Genomic DNA, 21,987 nt, shown 5'->3' on the forward strand with positions numbered 1-21,987 from the left:
GCCAGTATTTTGAGCCATATAAAAACTTGAATAATACAAGAAGAATGTGTCCTCTTATTGTACCAACACATAAAACTACGTTGAGAGAAAAAAATGTTGAATTTATGGCAATCAGTCTATTTAATGTGTTGCCCTTAAATATCAGAAATCTATCGAGTCATATTAAATTTAAGAAGGCCCTATATGTTTTACTTCTGAATTGTGAGCCATATAGTATTTGTGAATTTAAAGAGAACTGTACTGGAAGTTAATTATGTTTGTGTCTGACCTGTTCCATTTTTACTTTGTGTAATTTTATGGAATTAATAAATATTATTATTATTATTATTATTATTATTATTATTGGATTATGTTCATGATTCTTTGAGTTAATACGTAAAGATTACAAGACTTTGTTCAAATTTTCAAAACCTGACCTTTGAAAACATTTTTTTGACGAAAAATTAAGAACTCATACATAATAATAAGCCTTTATTCTCCAACAGGTTTACAACCCAATTACAGAAAAAAAAACAAAAATTGCAATTACAATAAGAAACACAACAACACATAGTCATACTCAACATGGATATACATATAAAAAAACAAAAATTACAGAATTAAATCTAGGAACTACCTATCCAATTCTACATAAACTTGGAGTAATTTTGAATTTGAAATTTGAATTGGAATTTGAAATTTTCACTAAAATTTTCCTCAAAAAAATCGAAAAATTAAAAGTTCCTACATGGTGAGTTTATAGCATTCTTTCGATTGATACGATGACGTAGATCGCGAAAAAGCCTGCAGTTAACCGATTAGTCCATTATTTCAGGATTTATAGGCTGTAAACTGAAATTTTCCAAGAAAAATTCAATAATATTCTCGAGGTTGTCAATTCTCCTATAGGCAAGATACGGGCCTGAAACTTCAATATGTTGTAGATCACATCTCGATCTTCAAAAAACATTTTGTTTGAGGGGGCTATGACCAATATTTCGGGAGATATTACGGTTTTTAGGGGGAAATTCAATTTTTACGGTTTTTTTCGAAATTTCGAGTTCAAAATTCTCATAAACTGTGAGCTCTACGAAGAATCGGTAAGCGATGTTAGAATAAGCCATCCCCAATGAGCCGAATTCCGTACTCATCCGAAAATTTTTTGTGCGAAAATTTTCACGAAAATTTTTAATACCTGACCCTTGAAAAAAAACGAAAAATTAAAAGTTCCTACATGGTGAGTTTATAGCATTCTTTCGATTGATACGATGACGTAGATCGCGAAAAAGCCTGCAGTTGACCGATTAGTCCATTATTTCAGGATTTATAGGCTGTAAACTGAAATTTTCCAAGAAAAATTCAATAATATTCTCGAGGCTGTCAATTCTCCTATAGGCAAGATACGGACCTGAAACTTCAATATGTTGTAGATCACATCTCGATCTTCAAAAAACGTTTCGTTTGAGAGGGCTATGACCAATATTTCGGGAGATATTACGGTTTTTAGGGGGAAATTCAATTTTTACGGTTTTTTTCCAAATTTCGAGTTCAAAATTCTCATAAACTGTGAGCTCTACGAAGAATCGGTAAGCGATGTTAGAATTAGCCATCCCCAATGAGCCGAATTCCGTACTCATCCGAAAATTTTTTGTGCGAAAAATTTCACGAAAATTTTCAATACCCGACCCTTAAAAAAAAACGAAAAATTAAAAGTTCCTACATGGTGAGTTTATAGCATTCTTTCGATTGATACAATGACGTAGATCGCAAAAAAGGCTATAGTTAACCGATTAGTCCATTATTTCCGGATTTATAGGCTGTAAACTGAAATTTTCCAAGAAAAATTCAATAATATTCTCGAGGCTGTCAATTTTCCTTGAGGCAAGATACGGACTTGAAACGTCAACATGTTTTAGATCACAACTCGATCTATATGAAAAACGTTTCTGTTGAGAGGGCTATGACCAATATTTCAAGAGATATTACGGTTTTTGTGTAGAAATTCAATTTTTTATGGTTTTTTTCCAAATTTAGAGTTCAAATTTTCATAACGCATATTCAAAAAACGCTTGTACAACATATCCTCGTACATTATCTATATTCTTCACTAATTCTTCCTTCTTTTTTTCCAGGTGAGCTCCGCAACATTCATCCAACCGGTCAGCTCGGTCAGTCGTAAGTGCCTAGGGGCGAAAACCACCCCTAAAAATCCAACGAAGAAAAAACTGCCTAATGTCTTCGCGAAATCGTAAATCCTGGAGCCGCAACCCTTCCAGGGACGTCCTAATAGCTTGGGAACGGGGTAAAAATGAAACGAATTAGAAGCGGACATAATTGATATCCCCCCTCTCCTTCCAGTCCCATAAACGCTGGAAGGGTTGAGCCCGTGATTCTAATTGATGCAAAACATCAAAACGGAGGAATCGAGTAGAAGGGATTGCACTGAGGTTTAAAGTCGGGATCTGGGCTGAAACCCTTCATTGGATGTGTTAGTTTTCTCGAGGCACAGAGGTGTATTAGCTAGTAACCTGAAGGGGAATATTGGAAATAGATTATTCAGTTTAGCTGAAGAGATTTTTGGAAAAGTACTGAAATAACTGAATAACACGTTTCTTGGGATGCAAATAGTGAACTATAAGGGCTATAATTTGTCACATATTAACGCTAGGTTTAAATAAGTACAACTTAAAAATCTCTCAACAAAACTAGTGGCTCGTCGCTTGAGCTCAGGGGAAGTCAAAATATTAATGTGTAGCTTACACGAAATCTATGAACCGGTTATTTCAAGTTAACGAAATGATCATCGATATTGAAAAATATTCCAAATTACTTAATCATCAAGAACAAGTGTTCTCATGTTCTTTGGCCTCTCCAATTGGCATTCTCTTCCACACGGCAATGTACGCTGCTCATACATTTTTTTTTACTTTGTATACTATAACTATAAGAGCTACTAACTGTCACATATTAACGCTAGGTTTGAATAAATAGAACTTAAGAATCTCTCAACAAAACAAGTGGCTCGGCGCTTGAGCTCAGGGGAAGTCAAAATATTAATGTGTAGCTTACACGAAATCTATGAACCGGTAATTTCAAGTTAACAAAATGATAACCGATATTGAAAAATATTCCAAATGACTTAATCATCATAGAATAACAAGTGTTCTCATGTTCTTTGGCCTCTCCAATTGACATTCTCTTCCACACGGCAATGTACGCTGATCATGTAGTTTTTTTTACTTTGTAAGAGAAAACCAGTGAACCATAAGAGCTATAAACTGTCACATATTAGCGCTAGGTTTGAATAAATAGAACTTAAAAATCTCTCAACAAAACTTGTGGCTCGTCACTTGAGCTCAGGGGAAGTCAAAATATTAATGTGTAGCTTACACGAAATCTATGAACCGGTAATTATCAACTTCCTTTTTGTACTTCAAAGTTTCGTTTTCGTCATTTCAAAGTTTGAGGTTTGAAATTGTTATGTACCTAAATGAATTATATCTCAATCCGTCCCTGACTGTCTCCCCATCCCATTCGCAAGGCATAAAACGTAGGCAAACGTTCCGTAATCCAAAGGGATACAAAGTTGCAAAAGCGGCATCACAGAGTCGAATAGATTAATCCAACTGTCTACTAGTAAAAATCGCAATTTTAAGGAGGTCGCTTTCGATGCGACCCCCGGTGCAGACAGACCTTAATTAAAGAGGAACACTACAATGGCGAGGATAAAGCCCCTTGAGCACCTGTATTAACTGTACGGACGGTCGTGAAGAGGACGGAATGAACGGTAAAGTCGGCATAAATAGGGAGGGTGAGTCGATTACAGCGCCAATTCGAGCGTACGTGCCGAGACGTAGGCTACGAAATTGGGAAAAAACAAACGTACGTCTCGATTCGATGAACGTCGCGTCATCGGTGCTCTATGTCACTTGATACCGTGGTTTACTCTGTGATCATTACATCCATAGACCTCTGAACTCTCTCTGTTCAATGTCCTGTCAGATATTTTCAATCTGACACTTGCGATCATAGAATTGAAAGATATAAGGTTATGCGTCAGGGCAGGGATACCAACCGAAAGTTATTTGGCCGGTAAAGCCACGTGGGAATTTTTCCCTGGCCACCGCCGAATTTCCCCAATGTTTATTTGCATATCTCGCATATATTTCCACCATTTTTCCAGGCCAGCCTCGAATAGGGCGCTATTAGCTTCCGCATATGTGTCCTAATGGTCTCAGGGGTTACGTCAGGTTAGCCAGCCCTGCTTAGCATTCATACGCCATCTACGGTCGTAAAACTCAACCCCGTCCTTCCTATCTGTATTGGTTTCCTCAGATATCATCTTAATATGCGATATTTTTCAACCCCCTGCGTCTTTTTTATACGGTTTTATTCTGGTCGGGGATGCCGTAGTAACTTATGGCCACTTTCGCCCGGGATTTTAGCCAGCTTATATATACATATAAGAGGAGAGATTTGCGATCCGGACAAAAACTGCATCAGAATGTGCACTTCGCTTTTCCACTTTTATGAAAATGTATTCGTAAGGTTGGGGTTTATGGGGATTGTCGACTCTGTGGACGTGCCAGGCATGCGGCATTAATATTTTCTATGGTTCGGATTGTTGTACGAATCGATCGAGCGCACAGACTTTCATTCGTTTCACTCCCCTCCTGTCTCAAACTTCAACCTTAAAATTAATTTAATTTCTGTGGTTGAAGCTTCTAAGAAGTTGACGTTGATCACAGAATCCCCGTTTGGTAGTGTTCAGGAATCTCCCCGTTCGTAATCAGCGTCGGAATCTATTATTAATATTTTCTATGGTTTGGATTGTTGTTCTAATCGATCGGGCGCACAGACTTTCATTTCCGTCGCTCCCCTCCTGTCTCGACCTTCAACCTTAAAATTAATTTAATTTCTGTGGTTGAAGCATCGAAGAAGTTGACGTTGATCACAGAGATCCCGTTTGGTAGTGTTCAGGAATCTCCTCGTTCGTAATCAGCGTCGGAATCTGGGCCGGGTCTCCGAGATGCGAATATGCCTAAATAGGAAGTAATTCCGTTGCTCGGGAAGAGAGGAAATCATCCTCGCCTCATTTATAATCCACCGGATTGGAGGGAAAACAAAGAGCGGAGGAGTCGGACTTTTCACAAAGATTGTCGTGAGGAATTGAGACCGACTAATTAATCATTCAGCTTTTCATCAATTAGGGATGTTTTGGAAATGCGCAAGATGAACAGACTTTTCATTATTTAGGTTAGTCTGTTAGCCTTGCGACGTTGACGCAGCGCTCGCGTTTTCCTGGAATCATCTGAGCGAAAAAAAAAATTCAAATTGAGCCTAAAAATGGTGAACCATATGGCTTTACCATAGAACTTAAGGATACAATTGACTGAACTGAACTGACACTATGTCAAAATTAAAATTATTGGGCCTGATAGTATTTGATTGTATATAGAACAAATTTATTTCACTGAAGAATACTGCCTTACATTTTGAAGAAATCTCGAGAATCAGGTAAACGGAGGATGTAAACAAAGAGCCGCCATATTTAGGCTCATCCAATCAGAAAAGAGACCAAGCTTGTCGCCACTGTGGTTCATTAAGTCAGTAATCCAGACGAATTCGAAGCTCCATCTATTTTCCATACACGGAAAGTCGCTCAATTCGAAAGATCCTCTACAATGTCGGACCATCAAAAAATAAACGAAACCTCTTTTCCAGGCTTTATTAGAAATTTTACGACTCAATTTGCGAACCATCCTTCGCTTTTTCCCTATCCTGGACAATGTACCCCGACAATCAACAGGATCATCTAGTCATAGCACATTTCCGGCAGTAAAATTTTTACGATTATGGCTCCGGAGTAATTATTCTGTGGTCCAAACAGAGTGGCGTAAAAGAACATCGAAAAAACACCCCCCAGGTAGATTTCGGCGTCGGCTTTTTAGGTTAGGAGAAGCGGCAACGTCGCGATCCGTTCTCGAGGATCTGAGATGGCGAGGAACGGAGCAAAAAGGAAGAGGTGAAGCATGAAGCCCGAGTTAACTTCAGTATTTCGCATTTTCCTGAATGTAGAACATCTTCCGAGGTCTTGCATCTCTCCCGGTGAATACAAGCCAGAAAAGCAGATTAATCATAATCTAATGGAATTCCTACAGGACTGGGGAGCGGGCGCGTTTGTTCGAGATAAAAACGGGAACTTTGTACTGTTTAATAACAGATAAATACGAGGCGACGTTCGTTCTCGGCCATACGGCGAAAGAGGAAGAAAAGGAGAGCGTTCTCTGTGACTCCGGATGACTTTGAATGGATGTTTTAGGGGGAGCAAGAAGTCTAAGGCGGTTGTTTGAAAATTGGAAGTACGGGGAGATTTGGGACAAATTCGAAAGATAAATTCAGGCCATATGTGTTCGATTTTGATATCATGTCCGAATATTTTATGGTTCTACCGACTTTATGGATGTCTATTCATTCATTAGCTCTGTAGATCTATCAGTTCAATTGCGCCATTAGTCCATCTACAGCTAGCCTTCCAGTTCTAGAGTTCTAATAAACTCCAGTATCTAGGATGGCTCTAAAGAGGCCACTTCCTCACTTCTATAAGTTTCTTGACCAAAGCAGGTTTTGCGTTAGCAAATCCAGGTGATCCGGAGTTTCTTATTCCTCCCAGCAGAATCTGCTCTAGTCGTTTTCTGCAAGACTCATTCTCACGAGGTGATTCCTGAGGTGACAATACCCTGTGAGGAATCCAGTGAACAGGTTCTTGCTAAGATTCAGATACTTCTAAGATCTCGTAGTGTCAAAGTTTCAAGGGAACTATTTGGAATAATTCAAACCAGGAAGATTCCGTCAGGGTATTTCTTTTCTGCTTCTTCTGGAACTCGTTCTTGTAGGTACATTTGTCTATACCACAGAAAGTTTCTGTGCCGCTAAAAGGAGTTTGTGCTCCTTGTTCCCTTCATTTCTTTCAATTCTCGAGAGATCGGGAACCCAGACTAAACAAACCTTGTTATTCTTGCCTACTTTGTTGAGCTTTCTTCGACACTCCAATACCATCTTAGAATAGAAGATATGATGTAAGCTCAATGATTTGATTGCAGCCTGACTGTTACTTTCCACATATCTTTCTATTGCAAGTTTCTCTGCCTGAAAGACTTTTATACAGCGGCAATTGCACCATGGGTACTGTTTCTTCCCACGATTGATTTGATCTGAACTATAAATCCTTTAATCGCCTTTATTGATCACAATCGCTGTGATCGCTGTGACTGATTGTTAAAGTGGACTTATTGGTTGTTCGTCGTTGTGTTGTTTATTTTTGGTTTGATAAACCACCGAAGAAAGAGGAAAACATTCTTGATCAAGACAATGTAAATATATTCAAACTGAACAAAATTGAAATCCATCCTTCATACAAAAGGCACTACTGGTTCTAATATTAGGTGAATCGAAATATTAACCCTCTGGTTACACCTTATTCCTGAATTTTTGCGTCGATATGTGACAATGGATGAAATATGGCTTCATCATTTCTCTCCGGAGTCCAATCAACAGTAAGCTGAATGGACTGCACACGATGAACCGAATCCAAAGCGAGGGAAAACACAACAGTCAGCTGGCAAGGTTATGGCATCAGTATTCTGGGATGCTTAAGGTATAATATTCATTGATTACCTTCAAAAGGGCCAGGCCTTCAACAGCGATTATTATATAGCGTTATTGGATCGTTTAAAGGATGAAATCGTTGAAAAACTGCCCTTGTTTCATCAAAACAATGCGCCGTGTCACGAATCAATGAAAACAATGGCAAAATTGCATGAATTGGGCTTCGAATTGCTTCTGCATCCACCGTATTCGCCAGATCTGGCCCACAGCGACTTTTTCCTATTCTCAGACCTCATAAAAATGCTCGCTGGAAAGAAATTAAGCGCTAATGAAGAAGTAATCGCCGAAACTGAGGCCTATTTTGAAGCGAAAGACAAATCGTACTACAAAAATGGTTTCGAAAAGTTGAAAGATCGCTATAATCGCTGTATCGCCCTCGAAGGCAACAATGTTGAATTATAAAATCAAATTTTGCCAATGGAAGACTGGGGACTTTTCAATTGGCCTGTTAGCTATGATGTTGAATTATATTCCGAGGAAGAAGAACAATCATTTCAGGGAAAGATAGGCGATATTCCTCTAACTCTAACACAAACGATTCTAGAAGTTAATTGGCAAAACCAACAAACCATAAGTCCATCAATTCCAAAGATCCTTCGGGTGCGGGTGCAAATCAACTGAAAACCCCTTGAAACCAATCAATTTCCTTTCAAAATGGATCGGCATTCAAATCAGTAAAAGTTTTCTTCTTCACATTACCGGTCCCAGACAATCTCCTTATCGTTCCTCCTCAACTTTTCCCGGCGGCAACATCAAAGATCGGCAAACTTCCAAATCGTAATTCGCCGAAATGAATCGTCGAAATATCGACTCCGGTAATCTATAAACTACTCCCGGCCACTTTGCGCCATCTATACCCCGCAATAATATCGAAAACATGGATGTATTTCATGTTATTGACGTCTCCAGAAAGTTATTGTGGAAGTTTCGCCCGAAACCACTTAACCACTTCGGGAACGACGTCCGTTAATATTTCATCCCCGGAGTCCCGGAATTTGTTTCGCAACTAGACGTGTTCCCTAAATTGGACACATTCCGCGCTCTGCCCGGAAAGTTCCGGAAGATCCAAGTTATAAGTTTTCAGTTCGAGATGTTCCGAATCAAAAAGGGAGATAGATTTTTTTTGTTTGTTTTCGACGTTCTTCCAATACGGTGTTTCGCGCTTCAAGCTGTCGACGTTTCTGAATATCACGATAAAAAGGGTGTTTTTCCCCTGTTAACATACATGAAAACACGATTAATAATCTCGATAGTAAACGATCTATCTTGAAATATTTTCATTAATACATTTCATTTCAGAACCAAATCATGGTTTAGAAACTTAACTTCTCTTTGTTTGAACGTCATGTTATCTCTATCATGAATTGCTTTCACCAATATAATTACATTAATACATGCGTTACATCGTCTTAACATACACGTAAACTTCTATTACCTAATCACGATTAATAATATCTTCTCTTCAATAGAATGTTACAAGATCTCTATCATGAATTGCTTTCATTAATACATCGTTTCATTAATACATCGATACATTAATACAACACATCGTATAAACATACATGAATTCTCAATTAATAATCTCGAAACTAAACGAATCCTAACAATTTTGTAACTGAACGATTTCTCTTTGATAGAACCTTATAATATCTCTATTCTCTATTATGAATTGATTTCATTAATACATCGTCACATTGATACTATACCTCAACAATTTCTAAAACCAAATCACGATTAAAAATCTCCAAACTTAACGATTTCTCTTTGCTTGAATATTATAATTTCTCTATTAGTAATTGATTTCATTGGAACATCAATCGTCTCTTTGATATTTACATATTAATGATATATTCTCTTATATTAATCATTATGTATTAATGAAATCAATGCATCTAAATACGGGGCGTTTCTATCGCTTTCATTATGTATTAATGCTTTCCATTAATATCCACGCAAATAGCTTATATTATGTTCCTACAGATGAAGATTAATAATATTAATCTATCTTTCCTGAAACTCTATAATATTTGGATTATTAAGTATCTTAATGATATATTCATGGATTCCAATCAATCCATGAAAGTAATCACGGAGTTTATTGAGCATATACTGAGAATAGCATTAATAAACTCTTATGACCTTTGCTAGAACGTTGTATCCCGATTATTTATAACGCTCTTCAATACCAGTCTGTTTAATGTTAATGACTTACTCGTTAATGGTTAACATTAATGATAAATTTGTCTGAAATTTCACGATGGAAACTTTTATGCAGTTCATGGTGTTGCATCAATATAAACCAATAAAAATTGTCTTCTTTCCTTAGTATTAAGTTCTGAAGGCTATTAATATACTTGACAAGCAATGTATTAATATTAAAAAGTGTGGAATATGAATTCCCCTTCTTAACAAAACGAACATCCATTTCACACATTCATTAACACATCAATAACGTGCACGAATCAATAGTTAATAGCCTATAATCGCGTATTAACGATGAAATTAAGTATTAATTCTGCCAAATCCCATCCCTCGAGTGCCATAATTCCAACTGATGTTCGAGTACATTCCACGAGGCCAGAACATCAAAAATCGATGCAGGATTAAATTCTGAACCGTCAGACAGCACCCCCAACTATTAACCATGGCCGTTAACAATTCCGAAGGATCCGAGATCGCAGGACCAGACGGTCAACTGCGTAACTTTCTAATTTTCGCGTCGGAATCGACCGATATTGCCCGGCCACCCTGGATTAGGGCAACTATCGGCAATCGACAAAGTCAATTTTCGGAGTGCCATCCCCGATGATCCTCATAAAGTTGGCATGTAAAGTGAATATCGCCCATTAGGAGGACCCTTGCCAGAAATAATGTTCGGTGTCCGTCGTAGTCTAATTCCGGCTCTAAAACGGACGTAGGGTTAGAGAGGGGGGGGGGGGGTAGTGAAAGGATGAAGGGTCATCCTGTTCAGGTGGGGACGTTAATCCTGCAGGATTAATCTTCAGGGATGATACTGGCGACTCGTGAATTTTCAGGGGAAAGGGGAGACGTTTTGTCTGTAATTTTGAACCGGGAATTGTCGCAAAGAAAAAACTGATGACAAATTAGACCTTAAATTCCGTCCTGTCTGTCTGGCCGGCCGGAAACTCGATAATTCTCGAACGGGAGGATTTTGAAGATTGAACTTCAGAATTTGAGATCTCTGACATTTTTTCTACACCTTGTCAGTGCATCTCAAGTGTTTTGCAGTTTTCACGATGAATACAGAACATTTGAACTGAAATGTTACATAATGTGATGAAGAACGTTTGAGTATGAGTGCTTTAATTCTTTACATTGATATATGTATTGTCATTCTATTAAAGATGTTTTCATCATTAGTTGTCTTAGTCTATAGCTTGCCCTCCTGTTCGAGAGTTTTGATCAACTCCAGTATCTGGGAAGGCTTTAAGGAGGTTACTTCCTCATTTCTACGAGTCCTCTGTCCAAAGCATTTTTGGCGTGATCCAGAGGTTCTTCCTCTTCCCCACAGAATCTGCAGTCGTCGTTTTCTGCTAGACACATCTTCATGAGGTGCTTACTGAGCCTTGAGTTCCCAGTGTGAAGGTATAGCATATTCTCATTGAGATCCATATGCTCCGCAGATCTAGCAGTATCGAAGTTTAGGATGATCCAACCCAGAAAGGTTATGTCAGAGTGATTCTCTTCCAGTTTTTTTCCTTCTCCTGAAACTCTTCTTTGTAGGCCAATGAAAGTAGTTTGTTCTACTTTTCAGGCAAGTGTGTTGGCCTCTCCATTTCCTTCAATTCTCGAGACTTACAGATCTTGTTATTATTGCTTATTTCATTGACGTAAACCATAGAACTATCGAACATTCAGTGCTGCCAATAGAATACTAGAAATGTCAATCATAGCCACAGAATATATGTCGTTTTTCGACAAGGTCGAAATATCATTGTCACCAATAGCAGAACAACAAAAGAAGGCAAAATATCAATCTCCGAACTCCACATATGAAATATCTCTCCCGCGTTATCGAATAAGCCCTCTCCAATGCTGCGTTCACACCCCACCTACGCTAAGTCGCGTAGGATTACCCGTCTTCTTCAGATCCTCCGCTGTTATCTCGGAGGAAAATCCTTCCAGACGACTGTGTCTCCATACCTAACCAACTTCCTTCCTCCCCAGGATCGTAATAGTCCCAATATGATTGTGAGCTGATCCGGTACGTTAAGAACACCCCATGGCGTGCGCGTGGAAAGCATACGTATCGAGGTTTATAATGATTAAGATGGGGCCTTTGCGCTAGGAGAGAAAGGTTCATAACCTGTCGTGAATAGGGGTTGGAAAGAGCATCGTCAGAGCTACACTTCTTCGATGATGGGTAGGGATCATCTTTTACTGTAAAGCGTATTTCAAGATTCTTGACGGAGAAATTCAAAAACTTTCCTCAATACCAAAGTAGACCAATTGTTTTGGTTGAATAGATCAACTGTAATTCTATTAAATTGGGATAATGAAACACCGGATTTCTTAACTAATATATTGAATTTGGCTGTACAAGTTATATGTTTACAACGTAACAGCTACGAGCTTACTGAATATGGTACCCCAATTTCCTGGGGATGTTAAGTGTCGCTTTGGATTTTGCATACCAAAGCGCAATCCAAGTCCCTGATTGGTTCACGTCTTCATTCCTTGCCCTAAGATGTGACTTCAGGATGACCATATGTAGCGCCAATGTGACGCCAAGGATGTTCCTGTTCTATTTTTAGCCCTCGCTGTACCTGCTGGGGTTGTTTTTTCGACCTAAATGCGTATCTCTGAATATTCAATATTATAAAGTTTGTGTGAAATTCACTTGACGCAACACCAATCATCAATCTTCGAAACAGTTGACTGTATTTCTTAAACTTTTAGGATATCTTACAGGTGATATGAGATAAACAACACAGTTAATTGTTGACATTTTTAATAGGAATGTTGGTTCATATAGTTGACTACACAGATAAGTTTGGTCAACTCTTAGACAGAAACATTTGGACATTATATTTAGGGATTCACGGCTTGGCTTGATATTCAATCTACTTGGCTGAAGCTCAAGCTCAAGCAGCTTGAGCTTCACTTGAAATCAACTCAAGTTCAAGTCAAGTAGTAGTTTTTCAATGTCAAGTCAAGTATTTATTCATTAAGTACTTAACTTAACATTGAAAAACTACTACTTGACTTGAACTTGAGTTGATTTCAAGTCAAGCTCAAGCTACTTGAGCTTGAGCCAAGTAGCTTGAATATCAAGCCAAGCCATGAATCCCTAATTATATTAAATCTGAATGTTTAAATGCCTGATATCTTGACTGAATATAAGCGTTCCTCTTTTCGCTAATCGGAAACAGAAGCTCCATATCCCCACTATCGATCCCGGCAAGGTGCATATAAACAGATCAAAGAGTCCTGATGTATGCCCCTTCCGAAAACGGGCAATAAAATCAACGCGGCCGAGCGTGAAGAGGTCGAGGGAGAGGAGAGGGGGGAAAACGTTTAATAAAACGACAGCAACACAACAAAGGAACGGGCCTAACCGATCGGAAACAAGTGTCCAGTATTTTTACTGATAAGCCGTTGGTGTTTTATGGTTTTCACTTTTACGAGGTAGGAACCTGCCACTGTGCCCCGCCGAGGGCGCTATCTGCCGGCTGCAGCAGAAACGTGGACCGTCCCCAGGGGTTTTGGAAATAATCGACTTGCATCCTGCACTTCCCTTGTCTTTGGGAGGAGTAAGGGAGTTGAAGTGTGTTTGACGCTTGGTATTTCAGATAACGAAGCTTTGGACATTCGCTGTTGAAGCCTTCTTGTGCAGCAAATTCTAGTGACATTCGAAATATTTAATCCAGACCTCAAAGGATTGAACATACGTCATTTTCAGTATGTGCTAATAAATTTGACAAAGCTGGAGCGGAATCAATACACATTTCCACAAAGAGCAAACTTCTTACGTTCCACGTGAATGAAAGTTTTATAATAACTCAAAAAATATTGAAGTAATTAACTAGAAATATTTAAAAATCATACAAATAATCGATGACAGAAAGCAGAGAAGAATGCATCAGAGATGTCAAAGCTCTAGTTTGAGCAGGTAGATACAGAAAAAAGCAGATATTCTTCTCACCACAAATCTGGAAGAGAATAGACTTCATTCAACATAACATATACATTTTTTATAACATAATATCAATCAACATTTGAAAATTTACTACAATCTGACAACGTCCAGATAACCACGTTAGGGACATACTCCCTCTAACTATGTTTAATGTCTGCTATCTCGATCAACTTCACTTTACGGTCATTCAAAATTATTTTGTGAACTTTTTTTGATTTCCTCAAGAACTATTGCGACCACCCTATATTCAACCCAAACACTTGCCGCCACTCAGACAATCCTATCAGTTCCATTCCAAGTAAACCTTACAAAACAAACATCTAATCCACCAAACGACATACCCGCTTCCACATATCATCTCGGCGGACACTCATCGCAAACTTCCGAGACATACATCGCCGAACTCCCGCCAGATGGAGCTTCCACCCACCGCATACTCCGAACAGTCGACCGTACGCTCTCAAACATACCTGATGACAAAACGACGTAGAAAACCTTAGCCTAGCCAAATTTAATTAGCGAATACTGCAGACTAATCCCCGTATGTACATCAGGAGTGCCACCCTTATTGCTCTCGCTTTCTCTCTCTCACTGGCAGGGCGAGTGGTTGTTCTGGAACTGCATTCCGTAAATCTACGGTATCATATCTGAGGGGTAGTTTAAACGTCCGATATCGGATCATACGGGGCGCTGGGAGTTAATTAAATTCAAATACAGGTGGAGTTTGCCACCGGAAGCGATTAAAAGTCTGTATCTTGCGGGCTGCGCGCAAAAGAGGAGACACAGGATCGAAGGCGGGTGCGTTAGGGGATGCTGAATCAGGTTCTGGGTGGAGGGTTTTTAGGCGATTAGGAAACGTTGATTCAGGGACGATTCTACAGGGATTATGGATTTGGGAATTAAGGCAAATCTTGGTTAGTGTTAGGGAGTCGAAATTTCCGAACTCTTTCTGAGGAGTTCAATCTGTCGAACTCAATTTTGGGGAGCTTTTTCTCCGAACTCGTTTTGGGGAACTTTTTCTCCGAACTCATTTTAGGGAGCTGTTTCTCCGAACTCATTTCAGGGAGGGGAAGTTGTCGAACTCTTTTTGAGTAGTTCAAACTGATAATCTCATTTTGGGGAGCTGTATTCACCGAACTCTTTTTGAGCTGTGTTTTACGGTTTCATTTCGAAAGCTGCCAAACACGTTTTGGAGAGCTTCTTCTGCGAACTGTTGGGTAGTCGAATTTTCCGAACTCTTTTTGATGAGTTCAATCTGTCAAACTCAATTTTGGGGGAGCTTTCTCTCCCAACTCATTTTGGGAAACTTTTTCTCCGAACTCATTTTAGGGAGCTGTTTATCCTAACTCATTTCAGGGAGGGGAAGATGTCGAACTTTTTTTGAGGAGTTAAAATTGATGAACTCATTGTGGGGAGCTGTATTCACCGAGCTGTGTTTTTTAATTCATTTCGAAAGCTGCCGAACACGTTTTGGAGGGTGTGCCAAACTCATTTTGAGGTACTGTATTCTCCGAATTATTTTTTGGGGCTGAGTCCCCCGAACCGGTTAAGGGGAAGGAAAAGCTCTCCCGAACTCTTTTTGAGGAGTTCAAGCTGATGAACTCATTTTGGGGAGATGTATTGGCCGAACTCTTATTGAGAAGGTGAAACTACTCGAACTAATTTTGGGGATCTGTATTTTCCGAACCCGTTTTGGGGAGCTATTTCTCCGAACTCATTATGGAGAGCTGTTTCTGTGAAACTCAACTTGAGAACTTCATTTTCATAATTAATTTTTGGGGCTGTATTTACAGAACTCAGAACCTCATTTTCTTTTCTATTTATCGTGTCAATTCAGAAATATCGAACGCCGACCCAAATCATAGGTTGAACCTCCTGAAATGTATTTCCCAGTCCAGCCCTGCAAGCCACCTTCTCTTACCACCCCAACCCCGAAGAGCACTCGGCAGCTTTCACCTTCCAGCCTAGCACACCACGGCCTTTCAGCCATGTTCTTCCAGAACACAACAGAGCTCATTGTTCTGCCTCCATTCGCGATTACGTGTTCCACATTAAGAGATTATAAAGTTTAATTCGATGTTGTACGGCTCTCCAAAGGGTCAGGATTAAGCGTTTTCTACGATAATAGTACGGTGGCCGCCACCGGTTCGAAAAATTCTGTGGTTCCGTTATTTATCGAAACGCGGCTTAAGGGGATGCGTTCAGCAATGTGAAAAGGACGGTGTTCGAGCGTGGTTTAATTGGGGTTGGCTCTGAATATGATTAGGAGAGTTTAGAATCGAAAGGATGTACAGATCAAGCATTATTTCTCTCAAATTAAATTCCAACTTCGATATTTTTTATTCCCAAGAGAGGTTTCTGTAGTTCCAATTCCACAGAAGGTGCTATCTTTCCTGAAATCTCGATAATTATTGAAAATCCTTCAGAAAACTCTCTCTGTTTTCTTCTCTAGATACGCGCATCCGCATCCCGACCAATGGCATACGATGAATTGAGAAATTACCGCGTCTTTAAAAATTCCAGTAGCGTAACTAGAATTGAAGCGTGCAAAATCGTTGTAACAGATCCAATAGACGGTGTGGACGTCACCACATTGACTCACTTCAAAACCCCATAACAATTTCCTTCCACCCTCCCAATAAAAACCTAATCCAATGAAAGAAACATCAAATATTGCAATAACCTCCAATTACCCCCTGGTAAAACCTCCCTCTCCCCCATCAAACCAGATTATTATAATATCTGCCGTCCATAATAACCCCCAACAATTCCTCCTAATTGCAGACTGTACTCAGAGACCACATCCGAAAACAAAGTTATACAGCCCGGCGCGTCGCCAGAATAATTCGTTATAACCAACTTTACGAACACGAAACAGCCCGCGTTATGTCTGTATCCATTCCGACGTTTCGGCACCGATGATAATTATACCTCCTCAAGCAGTCGTAAACGATTTTAGTAGATCGTCGTCGTGTAGGCTTTACGAGCCGACGCTGGTTGGAAGTTGGGACCGCCAGCAACAAGGCGACGACGTGGTCGCAAAATAAGGCAATTTCGTTGATTGAGGGGTTGTCACGACGCAACGGTGGTGGTATTCCACGCGAATTGGGTCGGAATTGATGGTGTATTTACGGTTTTAACCCACCCCGTAGGCCGGATAATGGGGTTAGAAGAACAAGATTGATTCTGCGATGTCGATCTATGCGTCTTTATACCGTGGCGACGGACTGTCAACCTCCGAACTGTCTGTGGTTCCTGATTTCTATGATTGTGTCAGATGAACTACGCCATAGAGGAATAAACATAGATAGAGGGAGTATAAGCAATACACTCTATTAGTGATGACGTCATACACCGCCATTTTAGTTCTCCTGTCAGTGTTCGGAATCCAAACAAACAAATTGTCATTCAAATTAGTACGTTGTCGTTGAAGAAATGGATTTTTTTGATAAATAAGATTATTTAAGGAACGATTTTACTATTAATTGATAGACAGAAGGCACTAGATTAATGCCAGTAAGTTCGAACTTGAAGTTCAACTAATAAACTCGGCTTTTCACAAAATCTGGGGAATGATACAAGATTCAAACTTACTGGTATTGACCTCGTTCTTTCTGTCTATCAATTATTACTGAAATCGTTCCTCAAATACTCTTATTTATGAAAATAAGCCAATTCCTTCAACGACACCGTACTAATTTGAATGACAATTTATTTGTTTGGATTCCGAACACTGACAGGAGAACCAAAAATGGCGGTGTGTGACGTCATCACTAATAGAGCGTATTTGTCATGTCCCCAGCATGGTTAGATTACGTTGTCGGATTGTGATACATTTTCAAATCCACAATTTTACTATATCGTGATTCTCGATTGAATAAGCAAATTTGAATATTTGGCATCCGATATTCTTCCTAATTGTCGAATTTATAATAAGCAGAATATTTATTATTTCCTGAATCTACCTGCTGAAATCCAAGGTTTGCCAACTTTTGCTCTCCTAGTGTCATCGGTTGTTTCACGTCGTTTGGCGCGCTTGAAGTTTGTTTTCTTAATTCCTGATATATTTAGCTATTCATTTCAATATATTTTGAGTTAATATGAAACGTTGATTCACTACGGGACATAAGAAGTGCGTTCTTCGTGGAGAAACTCGCGAATTGAGTGAAATATCGTATATGATATGTTTTTATTTCCGCGCGCTTCATGTCAAATTTGATAGTTCATGTTGGGGACAACATTTGCTTACAAAAAATGACATAAGCTCCCTCTATCTATGTTTATCACTTTGAGACCTACGCTCATTCATAACTATCTGCGATTACTGTCAAATTCGAAACGATTCTATGTTGATTATTTATGAAACGTCAAAAGCATTCGATTAAACGGAGTTTCTGCGGAGACTCTAAATGCAGAAATTGCCTCTCAAATTTCGAACGATCGTAAACAATGCGAAGAACACCGCCACTCGTAAATATAAGAACGTAAAATTTGATCCGTCAAATTCAGTGTCATCAAAACGTATATCACGGTTTGATGGCGCTCTTTTTTTCTCGCGGAGACGATATATTTCCTGAACTGTTGTCGATCCTGAATTTATGCCTGTTTTTCCGGTTTTTGTCTAGGACATGAAATATTTATGTCATCGTCGACAATTGTTTCAGGTTGATTCGTTTTTCTAAAGACCGCTCTTACCTCGTTTCAAGATTTTTTATAGGTGTTGGAATACTGCAGTGTTAAGGGTTGGAACCCTAATATTTTTATTAGAACCAGTTGAACATAATCTTAATTCGGATAGAAAAAGATGAACGAAACATATACATCATTACATGCGTTAGATCATCCAAGAGGAGGTAAAACCATTGGTTCAACCTTATATACGGACGCTAACCTGTCTATCTTACGAAAAAGATATACTGTCAGAACCACGGTTACTCGGGAATCAAAGGAAATGAGGAGGCTTACACCCTTCCAAGAAAAAGCACAAGCTTCTTTCATTTGCCCTGAACCTTTCTGTGATTGGATCATTCCGAAATGGTTCTTCGAAACTTTGATACTGCGAGATCTAAGAAATATCTGGAACTCAGCAAGACTATACTACACCTCCTCACTGGATCCTTTACCTTCTTAGAAATCAACTGATGAGAATAATTCTAGCAGAAAAGGTCGAATGAAGATTCTTTAAGAAGGAGAAAGAAACTGATGAACGACAGACGAGAACTTCATTCTGGTACAGCACTTGCAAACATCCTTGAACACTCTACTAACTCTACTTTTTCCAGTTTTATACCTGGGTTACAAACATAAAATCATATTGTACACCGTGAATTTCTTCTTCCTTTTCTTATTCTCTAAGTTGTATGCCTGAGCAATGGTATCATGGTGCCAACACACTAATTAGGGTAGGGAAAAGATATTCTTTATTGTATCTTTTTGAGAACCCTATGAATGAGAAAGTTGTATGCACAAGAAAGACCATTGTTGCACTAATGCAGGTGCGTTTATATTAAGTATTGTGACGACTATTTCAGCTAGACACAGACATTATATTTAATTGCTTTTTGTCGCAATAAATTCATTATTATTGGATGTTTTTCTTCTATGCCATTTACTAGGTATATTAGTTTATGAAGCTACTCAATCGTAAAACTACTGCTTATCACCTAATGTATGTTTTTTTTCGCTCTAAAACGTTCATTCTACGAACACAAAGATACGAATCTCTTCTTCCCGTTAGTGGTCTCCATCATTTCCCATTTAACTGCCTTCTCCTAGTAATGCTATTCGAACAACCTATGTGCTTCCGTTTATTACCCCCAGAACCCTGGAAACAATCACATCCTCCGACGTGATTGAGTCTTACAAGCGGGTTCAAGTGGAGGTTGAGATCCCTCCATAAATCTCCAGCCCTTCTACATTGTAAGGGTTGAACTCGGGACCGAGACGTTCTAATACGTGCATAATTTCGTATAATCTCGGGATATTCATCTCCCATAAAGAGAGCATCCTAAATCATGCCAAGAGAATTGGCGACGGATTTCATTGCTCGGTTTTTCGAAATCAAATTCGCGTTCCAGAATTTTTAATAAAGTTATGATGGATGAGACTGGGGCGTTTTTAACGGTCTCTCGCGAGGTTATAACTTTGTTTATACGTTTGCAGCATCGCAGGTTTCAGCAAGAATCTCTACAGCTTCGCTTACGACAGTCGGTAGCTTCATTTAGTCCTTTTTAGTTTCATTGTTATCTTCTTTACTTTGTTTTGTCGACCTTAATCCTTTTTCAATATTCGTTCCTAGGTTTTTTTTTTTTTGTTTTATTTATTTTATTGTATTAACTTTTAGTCAATCTATTTCACTTAAGACTTTTTCGAAGGTGGTAGAAACATTGTGACAACTTTTGGGGTTGGAAAAGAATTTGGTCTCCAATTTCAACGTTTTCACTTGCAAGATGCATTTCAGACCATCCTGAAAACTTTGTTTTCTTATCTATCTTTATGTCAGCACATCCTTGTAACAGCCTTAAGTTATTATACGACTTCAATGAATTTTGGATAGATATTCAGTTTGAACTGTTGATGCTCCTATAAAAAATGCAGCTCTTCCAGATATAGGATCAGCGTTTGGCAATGTGAAATATCTGGGAACTAGATATTTCGTTTTCTAGTACTTAGATTCTGATCCAATTGAGACCATAAGAATATTTGTGGTGTTCTTGAAAGATTACAGTGAAGAAGACCAAACTTACATACTTTGGAGAGCTGACGTAGCTTTTCAACATTCGTTGTTAGTTCATTCTCAAATTCTGGCCATTCTGTTCAATTTTAAAAATTGTTTTCCTCAGATTTTCCTCTTCAACTCAAATCACCAACAACTTTACGAGTTTCCCTGTATAGATATCAAATAAAGTTGGTGATATACTGCATCCTTTCCAATAAATTATCCTGTGACGCCCTGAAGCGCTCAATCATTTCCGTATTTCACAACAGACTTCCGAATATTCCCATATCTCAAAATTCCATTTTTCATCTGTTCGACTTTCCCCGGCTTTTCCTAATGGAAAATCGACATCTGCCGTCTTCGGGTAGAGAACGGGTTGTACAAAGCGTAAAAGATGGTGATTTTCCATTAGGAAAATCCGAGGAGAATCCGACGCAACAACGTTTTTCATTGACGTATGACTAATTGGCTCTTTTCGGACTGGAAAGCGGGGGATTTTCCGGGAAAAACCTGGCCGGTTCCGAAGAAAAACGGTAATGAGTGCGGCCAAGCTACTTAGGCAACCCTTTGAAGGGATTACGATGCCTTAATAACTTATTTTTTACGAAAGCGGTAGATCTACCTGCCATTCTACAGCTATTATGGTATATTCAATTATTTATTCTATGGCTGGAAGGGAATTTAATCCCGAATTCAACTTTATGCTGAAGAATACACTGCGGCAGAATAACGACCTCTTTTCAAAACTCAAATTCATGACTCAGATGTTTTTATTTATTTTTTGGGATGAGGTGCATCAAATTACATGAATTTTTGTGAATTTATCATGTCATTAGATCGAAATATGCAATATGCTGATCTCCTTTTCTCTTACAGCCTACCACCACAAGAGCCAGCAGCCACCAAGGATTACCGAACACCCTGTAGACACTACGGTTGCCAGACATGAACCGGCAACCCTGAACTGCCACGCTAGCGGTGAACCAGAACCCGTGATAACCTGGTTCAAAGATGGCGCTGCTTTGCGATCCGCGCCGCATAGAATGCTACTACCAGCTGGTAATCTCTTCTTCCTCCGAGTGGTGCAGAGCAGGAAGGAGTCGGATGGTGGGGTCTACTGGTGTGAAGCCACCAACCCCCTTGGAAAGGCCAGGAGCAGAAACGCCACTCTTATTGTAGCAAGTAAGTCCAATTACAATTGAATCGACGTTTTACATAACCTATGAACTGTTGACAGTTGACATTGACGTTCAATACTGACAGATGACATTGACAGTTAATTATGACAAGTGACATTCGGATTTGAAACATTATTGCTTTCTCTTCGCTAGTAATGAAATTTTCGAATATCACCCAAGATGTTTAGGGAAGTTAGGGAACAAAATCCATCTCAGAAAACTGTTCTGTTTCGTTAATCCGATAAAGTTTCACGAACAATCGTTCCTTCGAAGTTTCGACGTGA

At 39.1% G+C, this 21,987-nt stretch overlaps 1 protein-coding gene across 3 annotated transcripts in view; it reads left to right on the top strand.

Annotated features, from left to right (window-relative positions):
• The window catches only part of LOC123681786 (roundabout homolog 1-like), a 195,460-nt gene that overhangs the window by 144,043 nt on the left and 29,430 nt on the right, over positions 1-21,987 (top strand). For 2 of the 3 annotated variants that reach the window (XM_045620077.1, XM_045620076.1), the window contains exon 2: positions 21,402-21,707. In XM_045620077.1, coding sequence (XP_045476033.1) covers positions 21,569-21,707 — 139 coding nt within the window. In that variant the 5' untranslated portion in view covers positions 21,402-21,568. Of the gene's footprint in view, positions 1-2,196; positions 2,282-21,401; positions 21,708-21,987 lie in introns of those variants that run through there. The other variant, XM_045620075.1, reaches the window with a different exon arrangement.

This window comes from Harmonia axyridis, chromosome 6, assembly GCF_914767665.1.
Source record: "Harmonia axyridis chromosome 6, icHarAxyr1.1, whole genome shotgun sequence".
Classification (NCBI taxonomy): domain Eukaryota; kingdom Metazoa; phylum Arthropoda; class Insecta; order Coleoptera; family Coccinellidae; genus Harmonia; species Harmonia axyridis.